The following is a 10,347-nucleotide window of genomic DNA, read 5'->3' as shown; positions in this document are numbered from 1 at the left end:
ACAAAGCAGGATCATTGGAGAGAATGGTAGCGATGGGTTCTTCTGTTGGCAACACCTGAGAATAAATTTTAAAAAATCTTATTTTATTAGCTTCAAAGTTTATTAACATCATTTCTTTTAAAGAGGTAGAACTTACCAAAATATTCTCTTCATTCACAGCTACCATTCCGATTTTTGATAGCGGCTCTCCCGAGCTTTTAGAAATATCAGTGACATCGTCTTCAGTTCCAACCTTTCTTTTTAAAACCAGACATGTTTTAATTCTTTTTGAAAAAGCATCCGCTCATAAGCAAAGAACTGTTTGAATTTCTTCTTGATTGGGTCTATCAGACTATCACATCGATATCACGTGTTTCAAAATTGTTTCAAATTTGAGAGATTTTAAAAATTAGAGAAATAAATTTAATAAAATTGTTTTAATATTTTATATCAATATCAAACTACTTGGATTTAATCTAATCTCTTTTTTTAATAAAGTAAAAAATCTCCGTTTTTAATTGAATGAAAATCTCCGTGCACTAAAGTTATTTTAAATATTTACTTCAGCGGGTTGTTAAATTAATCATTAGTATTCACTTTATTTGCGAGTTTCCGCTATATAAAAAGAATCGCTTTATTTAAAACTAATGTTTTGAAAGTAATGCTAATTTCTTAGTTTTAAAGCATTAATTACTTTTTTTATTTAAAAAGTCCAATTATGAAGCACTTCATTACAAAGTTGAAAATTTAAACTAAAAAAAATTGACCGGCCAAAAAAAGCAATTGACCGTCTATTATATGTTTTAGCTGGTCAAATTGACCGGCTGCTTTTGATTTCTTATTTTCCACGCTGCTTCCCAGTACTTCATCTTTTTTTTAAATAAACATGAAAAAAAAAATTACTTATATTCGGCTTCGTGCGCCCCTGTCGACCTGGCGCCCGGTACAAAAAAACCCATTTGACCCCCCCCCCTCACGGCGGCCCTGTATATATATATATATATATATATATATATATATATATATATATATATATATATATATATATATATATATATATATATATATATATATATATATATATATATATATATATATATATAATATAACTATGTAGCGCTTTTATAAGTTCTGACGATAAGATCCAACTTTTTTATTATATATAACATTAGTGGTTTGATTTACATTTTTAATTTATAACACGATTTATTGTAATTTTTTATTCTTGTTTTTGTATTGATGTAAAAAAGTTTCAAACATGTAAAAGGTTCTGATGATAAGATCATTATGATCTTCTTTCAGAAGCTTTGTTTGTTTGTTTTCGTAAACGACGACAAATGTAAACAAGCAGAAAAAAAAATGTTTAGCAGTTTTACATGCAATTTCATTGCGGCAACATCTCCTTAATATTGATTTATAGCATTTATTTGCCGCTTTATAAAGTACGTGTACGTGTGTATCTTCGATTTACGGGACCGATTTTAAAGATAAAATCTGTGACCATTTTTTCACCGCGTACTCGAAGTAGGTGTAGTAAGCATGGATTTTTGTCGTTTTTTTTTTAGAATTTTATATTGACTTAGATAATATTTTAAAAGTAGAGTGTTGCAAGTTTATTGCAGTTTTTTTTGTTGTTGCAGTTACTAACGTTTTTAGTGATTTTATTGCTATTGAAAACTTCGTTCCTGTTCTGGAAGTGGATTGACATTGAAGGCATGATGGTTTTTTTTTCTAACTTTCCAGTCAATTTTCTATATCTATTTTCTATGTACTTGCCAAATTTCATTAAAAAATAATGACACGCTCATACTCTATTTTTGCACGCAGTAAAGGTACCAAATATTCTTCTGTTATAGAGGTTGTGGGTGAGGGGGGGGGGGTGAGGGCGATTCACAATTATGAGCATTTTGTATATTTGAACTTTTTTATTCATTAAAAAGTTTTTTTTTTTTTGAAAAATGAAACTTTATTCAAAATATTGGTGATTTTTTTAAAGTATTCAAAACATGATTTACACACACACACTATGCTATTTATTTGTTTATATATATTTTATTTAAGATTCAATTGATTTTTTTTTCTGTTGCATGTTGTATAGCTTTTTTTATTTAAAAAAAGTGTAATAATGATTAAAGCTGTTTCAATAAAATAATTATTATGATTATTAATTTTTTTTTAGAGCATTATGAGGCCTAAAAAGAATCGTCTATTTTATGGTGAAGCCAAAAATTATTTAGCTTGTAACTTTACAATGCCAACTCATTTAAATGTTGAATGTAGAAATGGACATATATTAAATATATTCATATCCAACAATGAATCATTTAAAACAACTGTTGAAATAGTCAATAAACTTTTTAATTTCAAAACATGTTAAAGTCAGATTGTGCAACTAGCAAAATAGATCCAAATTCTATGCTGGTAATTATTCAAGGGATTCTGAACAATTTATTAATATCTGCAACATGCTCTTTGCATACCAAAAATCAATATCTGCTGTGCCACAACCATTGCATTCAACCACAAACTCAATTAACATTGTTTCGTGTTCTTCTATTTTACCTTCTCAACACATCAGTGCTTTATCTGTATCAAATAGTAATCATTTATCTCCTTTATCTGGTCCCACTTTAATAACCTCTTCTCATGAACCACTACTACCCAGGTTGAGAGCTGATCAGTTGAGTCCTAGGGAAAAAGTTTTGTGAAAGAGGTTAACCATTTTGGCAAATGAAATTGCAAATAAAATAAAAAAAGCATAAAGAGGATCTAAAAGAGTTAAGAGAAAAGGCAAAGGCCCAACCATACCAACTTAAATATCTAAATCAGGTTATTGCTCACAAAGAAAAGACAATCCTTAATCTTCGAAAAAAATTAAAGGAAAAATATTTGAATTTACAGTTAAAGTAACTTCAAAATCACATTTTTATTTTAAAACAACAGTTGACATTTACCCAAAGCAACTTATCTTATCAAAAAGCTATGTTAAGCCAACAACTTGCTCACAAAAATTCTGAAATTCTTGTACTGCAAAATGACATACTGATTTTACAGGAAAAAGTGGAGCAAATGCAACAAATAACACGAAACACCAAAACTGAAAAATGCTACTCAGCAGATATTAGAGCACTTATTTATGACATGCTTATGTGCCAAGTTCCTACACATAGTGTTCCAACTCTGCTCAGTAAAATTGGAGAACACACTGGCTATCAATTTAGGAGAACACACTTGGCTATCACATGCATCATTTGTTCCACAACTGTGGAACAAATGATGCATGAGCTAGGTGTAATTTTAGACTTACTGACTGCTGAGATAGCTTTCTCAACAAAAAATCTGACACTTGGTTTTGATGCAACAACACAGGAGGGTGTTCATGTAAATGTTGTGCACTTAACAACAGAATCAGTATGCATGGTTGTAGCTATTGATCAACTTCCTGGAGGTACAGCTTACGACTATCAGAGTCACATTAAAAAATCTGTTGATAATCTTGCCAAGTTATATAGTGATTTCTACCAGCTACAATTCACTGATGTGCGAAGTACTATTATTGGAAATATAACTAACAAAATGAGTGACAGAGTAGCAACAAACCATGCGACAGTTAAGTTAAAACTTGTTTGGCAGAAATCATTAAATGAACTAAACTGTCACCTTCTCCCCTTGGACACAATGACCAATTCATGCAAGTCTTCACTCAAAGCATTAGAGACCTCTAAAGGAACACTTTTTGGAAGAGATTGCATTGCATCAAATATTGTTTTACAGCTGAACAAACTTCGCTATAAAGATGGAAAAGGTAGATCTATAATCTTAATCCCACTTTTTTACTTTAACACAACATAATTTTGTGAATTATGATATATAAATCTAAAATATTTTTTTTATTAGCATATAAATGCTTCTTATTTCACATGCTCCTTATGCTCTTTAAAACAATTACTTTATGTTATTTAAAGGTGACCCAAAGGGTTTTGTAGCCTTTTTGGACCAACACAAGCTGCCCAGAGGACTGCTACCACGCTACAGAGGTAACAGACTACACATTCTTTTTCACACATGTGGTATTTTGATTCATCACTATGAAATATTGAAAACATTTCTGTTTTCTGGCTTAGCGTTATGCAGAGGTCTGAGATATAGTTTGTACCAAGATTTTACATCTGAAACAGGTGAATCTTTTATATAATTGTTTCCATTCTTGGACACATTCAGATATTAAATTGATAGGAAAGGGTGCAATATTAAAGGCTATGGGATAAACCTTTAAAACCAATAGTAATGATACTAAGAGCAATAGTTAGGGGATTATAGATTATTAGAGACTGATATTACGGTTTATTTATAAATTTTTTGTTTCAGGTATCCGTGAGTTCTGTGCTCTAGCTTTAATTGGAAAGCTACTGCCTGGTCCTTAGATGACAAAATTTTATATCCAACCAGGTCAGGGACTTACTACATATCTGGCATTCAGGTAGTCAAAAATGTTTGGAACACTCTTATTGAAAGCAGCAAGGATCCTCTAAATCTAATTAAACAAAAAACTGATTTTTTCGGAAATATTATTAAAGGTCCTGTTTTTGATTCAATAATCAGCTTTTGCCCAGTAACTGATGAAATGAGTAAAACATTAGCTGAATGTCTGAAAGCTGTTGTTAGTGTCATTGACAGGCAGTACAAGCGACAGTTCAACATGAGTTCTAATGATCAAATTATGAACCAGACTAAATCAGCAAGGCTTCACAGCATTGACTCAGAAGAACTTATGGGTATGTTTAGTGCTGCAAAGCAAAAAGCTCCAAATGCCACGCTTTGCTTTCTTTCTTCAAAACTTCGTGCTTGTAAAAATAAAACAACTGCTTTACTCTCCAAAAAACCTACTGGTATTCAAAACAAATTAACATTATGGGCTATTTCTAATGCCAGAAAAACTCGATTTGCAAATGCACAATCTCATAAAGAAATGGCGTCAGAACTTATAAAGCGTATGGCTGACAAAATTCAAAATAAAAAATTCAAAGAGCAGAGAAAAATAGAAAAAATTTAAAAAAATTGTATACCTAATCAGATAAAAGAAATATTTCCTGACCTAGAAAATAATGAGGCTTCTAATCTTGAAGAAATTCTTATTGGAGCTGGTAATGGAAGATGTATTTGCCACTTGTGGTTTGATAATGCCACTAACAGCCAAGATGTATATTATGGCAGACTTCTTAGCATTAATTAGAAGAACAGTGGTATATACATAGTTTCTTATTGGAAACCAAATGAGAATGAGGATGATGATGCTGTTGAGTATGAAATGAGCAAATATCAACTATCTGCAGACATCATTAGTGGTAATATGGTAATATCACAAAAAAATGATGTGCAAATTGATTATAATAAGGTATTTGTTATTGTAAATCATAATATGGTTTATATACTTGCATTAATAATTTTTATTTACAGATATTAGGTAAGTGCCTTGGTTAGCAATATTTTTTCAATGCCTAATATGTATATTAAGCCCCCTCACCCTCTTTTTGTTGTTGTTGTTGATAAGATTATGAAAAGATTTATAATTCTTTCATTGATTATTTTTATATATCAGATCTTATTTTAGGTAGTCGGGTAGTTACCGACATCCAATAACCAGGGTTGACTTGGTTGCAACATGCTATGGGAAACCAAAGCTCATTTACTATTGGCTTTGAGCCAATCACCTAGCTTTTGATATGCTATTTCAACTTAAAAAGATAACCTTTTGCATGCATGGACACCAAGATGTTAGTGTTGAGTAGTTTAAATCAATCAGTATGGAAATCAGTTTTTTGATTATTATTTTTATACATCATATCTTTTCTTTTTCAGGCGACAAATCGAAGAATTCAATTTGTTCCATTAATATTTCTGTTTTAATGACATAATGTGTTATACATCAGAAGTTAAGTTATTTTAATTTATTTTTAACCTAAAACAAAAACCTTTTTTTTTTCCTAATTTTTGATGGGTTTTTTTAGTAGTTATTTTAAATATCTGATGTATTTTATCTATCATTGCTAGGTTTTAACTCACAGTATGAAAACTGAAAAATAGACTATTGCTTCTATGGATCTTTAACAAGTCAGGAAAGAGGTTAATTTATACTTATAGATTAAATTATGCAGTAATAACATATTTGTATCATATTAGATAATAAATTATTTTTCAGGACATATGCCTTCTCTATTAATAATGGTTGTGCTAGGGTGATCTATAGATTTATTTGAAAATCTGTTGTTTGTTTTTTAGATATTCTCGAAGGATCGACTTTTTATATCTTTGGATGTCAATGCTAGATTTGTTTCAAAACTAGGCTATTTTCATAGCCACAATTCTGTTAAAAACATTATTAGGCATATGGAAAACAATTAATTTAGTTTAAATTTTATATTATGAAGTATATTTTAAAACAAATAAATCTTTTTTTTATTGGGGTGGGCGTATTATTCGATGTTAATCGAGGCGATACACAAAGGATACTGAAGCGCTTTTTCTAAATACAAGTCTTCATCTCTCTAAATACTAATTAACATGAAATGTTATCGCTAATTTTCAAAGTAATTAAACAATTTTTATTATAGTATTTTTTAGTATCTATCATGGATTAAGTGGAAAATTATGTGGCTTGAGTAAAAACAATGGTACGGTTGGGAAAACAGGCCTTGTTTTTCCCCAAAACTATTGCTTTTACACAAATCACATCCTTTACCGACTTTTTCTTTTAGTCATATTTTTCGCTCGCAAAAAATAGATATAATTAAAGAGGTTATTATTTTCTCTCAGTTCACTGTTTATCTCCTAGTAGGCTATGTACATATATAATAACGCAACGAATGAACTACGCGTTTTAATATATAAGCCTATATATGTAAAGTAAAGTGTAATATAATAAGTATTATCTTTAAAAAAAAAGTTATAAAATAAATTAATTTATGAATAAAATTTTTAATCATATAAAAGTTGATTTATCTTATTATTATTTATAATTTTTTTAATTCGTTAATAGAAATAACTTTTAAATAAGCAATTTTAATTTTTTTTTTTTTTTGTTATAAGTTGAATAAAAGTATAAGCGAGGCAAAGTTATGCGCTAAAAACTAAACAATGAAGTACTATTATAAAACTACCGTAAGCCGAACGCTAATTTTTTAAGTTGGTTGCAGTTTTCTTTAGCATTCCTTATAATGAATTTTTGTCACTTAAATGGGCATAACTTTTAGTTGAATCATTTGTTTTTTATGAAATTTTCACCATTATAATACTGATTTAAAGCTCTTTACAATGATGTATAATAATTGAATATTTGAATAGTTTAAAAATTTTCCACACGTACCTAAACTTTAGTGCTGAAACAAATTGTGATTCTGAAGTCGACAATTTTTTCTTTATATGTAACTTCAGAATTATTAAACATATATTTGAACAGTATTCTACATGCAGTGAGTGTAATAGCAAGCTAACTGTTTTGCATAATAAATCTGTACGTATGGGATTTTCTATTGGAATTATTATACAATGTTTAAACTGTGACTTTGAAAGTACATTTTATTCATCTCCATTTATAAATCAAAGTTTAAAACCTGGTTTAAACCCATATGAAATAAATTTACGTGCTATTATGGCATGTCGTGAAATTGTACGTGGTAACGAAGCTATGTCTACTTTTACTACTATAATGAATATGCCTCCACCTCTTACGAATCACAGTTATGATCTTACAAACAATAAATTACATAAAGTTTATAAGGAAACTAGTTCTCAGAGTATGCTGTATCAGAACTAAGAGAAATAATAATTGCAAATGCTTCTGATGATGAAATTATTGACTGTGGCATATCAATAGACGGAACATGGCAACGTTGTAGATACTCTTCCCTAAATGGTGTTGTTGCTGGTCTTTCACATGATAATAAAAAGGTGATTGATGTTTTTTCTTTATCTAAGTTTTGCATGCAGTGTGAAGTACATAAAAAAAATAAACAATCCTATTGATTTTGAATGTTGGAAAGCTACACACAATTACCAGGTTAATCATTTTGGCTCAGCAGGGTCAATGGAAGCTGCTGGAGCTCAAGAAATATTTCATTCGTCAATACAAAAATATAATTTAAGATATACTAAGTACCTTGGAGATGGTGACTCAAGTTTATTTTCTAATGTTGTTAAAAGTAAACCATATGGTAATTGTATTATCGAAAAGCTAGAATGTATTGGCCATTATCAGAAAAGAGTAGGCTCTCGTTTGCATAAAAAAATTAAAGATTTTAAAGGCAGGTTGTTAAGTGACGGCTTAACACGGCTGTTTTAAAGTGGACATTCGGCTTCTTGTTATTTTTTCAAAATAATTTCTTAAGGGGTGTTACTAAAATTTGCATAACTTTTGAAATATTTAAGATAATTTCGTTCTGTAATAAGAATATGAACACGAATTAAATGTTTAATATTTTAATATTTAATGATTTAATTACAGCTTGCTCTGATTTTTAAATAAACGCACAAAATGACGAACTTGGCTGATTTTCGAAATTTTAATGGCACTTTTTAGCAAAAATAATCAAAATAATAATATTTCTGTTGACTTATATGTAATATAAACATAGTTAGACTAATTATAAAACATATTTATTTTAGTTACATCAAATGTGAACGGATACAGGCACTATAATAGGCGGAAGAAAAGTTTTAAGAAAAAGTTTTTTTTTGTTGAGAAAACTTTTCTTAAAAAAGATTTTTTTTTGAAAAAAAAAAAAGATTAAAAGCTTCGAATTATTTTTGCTTTCTAGCGTATAAGGATTTCTTGAAAAATAACACATTGTTTATAAATATACATAATATAGGCAATTTAAATAATTTGATAACTCGTTTTTGTGGATTGTCATAAATAATTTTTCTATAGTTCATGAAAAATAATTTTGCGTAACTTTGTTTATTTTATACCTCCAAAATTTGTCTCGCCGAAACAGTTGTTTCAATAAAATTCGTTAGTAAATAGCTTGGGAAGTAACGCAATAAAGTTACGTCATCGCTTAGAAATGTCAACACAAGTTTAAGTGTAAAGCTAAAAAAATTGGTTATAAAACATGCCAATTTAAAAACATATTTGATAACATAGCAAGAGGTACATAAAATAATTTTTATATCTTCATCTGCATAAAAGGTTAAAATTTCAATAACTTACGTCATCCATCAAAAAATTAATATTTTACATTTAAAAGAAATAAATTTAAAAGTATAAATCCATTAAAAATTGAGCTATAGTAAAAAAATTACACGGATGACGTAGGAATCTGATAGAATAGACATTCATTGCTAAGTATTCCAAATTTCAACTATGTTATCAAATCTTAGTTGGCCCAAGAAAAGATTTCCATAAAAATCGCCAAAAACAGAAAAGTGATCCAAAATCATATAAAATATTTTAACAATGCTTATTTTTATTCCGTTTCATGCAAATATTTATTCAACAAGGAAAGATAGATCTATCATAAAGATAGATCTATCATAAAGATAGATCTATCATAAAGATAGATCTATCATTTTTATTTAAACATGAAAGCGTTTATAGAAAAAAAAAAGTATTACTTTGCAGTTATTGAATTTACTTTATATGCGGAATTTTTTAAATACTTTTTATGCGACTTTTTTTGCTAAACTCGTGATTTTACAATTGTAATTGCGTGCCAATTTTAGATTGCGTGAAACAGCCGTGTTAAAAATATCTGGAAAAGGAATATTTACCAATAAATCTATTAACACAATGCAGAACTTTGTTGAAAAGACAAAATAAAAATAACCTATTGTGTATAAGAAGTTCTGCAATAGCTGTACTTTTGTACAAATTTTCCTTATGAAGTTACACGTTATCAATTTTATTTAAAAGGGAAAAACAGCTAATGCAAATGGCAATTAGATAAAGTTACAGGTAAAACAAGCTATAAACAAAAAATTAACTTACTAGTTGCAATTATGGAGGAAATTAAACCTATTTTTCAAGAATTGTCATTTCCGGAAATGCTAAGAAATAATTGAATAAGCTTTTGGCATTCACCGCGAGCGGACGTGTTCTTTTTTACTTACTGGTTATAAAAAAAAAATTTTTACATCTGCACGGTTAAAAGATATTTTGGAAATTCATGAAAATACTATTATGAAGATGTTTAATGATAAAATTGAAAAACTTGAAAACAAATTAAACTCAGTAATTGACGAGAACAAGCAGCTAAAAAAGGAATTACGCGAACTTAATAAAGCTGTTGAATTTGTGAGTAATAATTATGATAAAATAGTCGCTGATCATCAAACATCAAAAACATCATTGATAAATGAAAATGCAAATTC

At 28.9% G+C, this 10,347-nt stretch overlaps 1 protein-coding gene across 1 annotated transcript; it reads left to right on the top strand.

Moving 5' to 3' along the window:
- Positions 1-2,156: 2,156 nt before the first annotated feature.
- LOC136081955 (uncharacterized) lies at positions 2,157-5,374 on the top strand. The gene is made up of 3 exons (XM_065800411.1): positions 2,157-3,784; positions 3,945-4,157; positions 4,348-5,374. The coding sequence occupies exons 1-3, from the start codon at positions 2,962-2,964 to the stop codon at positions 4,401-4,403; spliced, it is 1,092 nt and encodes a 363-aa protein (XP_065656483.1). The 5' UTR covers positions 2,157-2,961; the 3' UTR covers positions 4,404-5,374.
- The last annotated feature ends 4,973 nt before the right edge of the window (positions 5,375-10,347 follow it).

Source organism: Hydra vulgaris, chromosome 06 (assembly GCF_038396675.1).
Source record: "Hydra vulgaris chromosome 06, alternate assembly HydraT2T_AEP".
Taxonomy (NCBI): domain Eukaryota; kingdom Metazoa; phylum Cnidaria; class Hydrozoa; order Anthoathecata; family Hydridae; genus Hydra; species Hydra vulgaris.
Note: the sequence above shows the minus strand (reverse complement) of the source record. Positions and strands in the feature narration are given on the sequence as shown.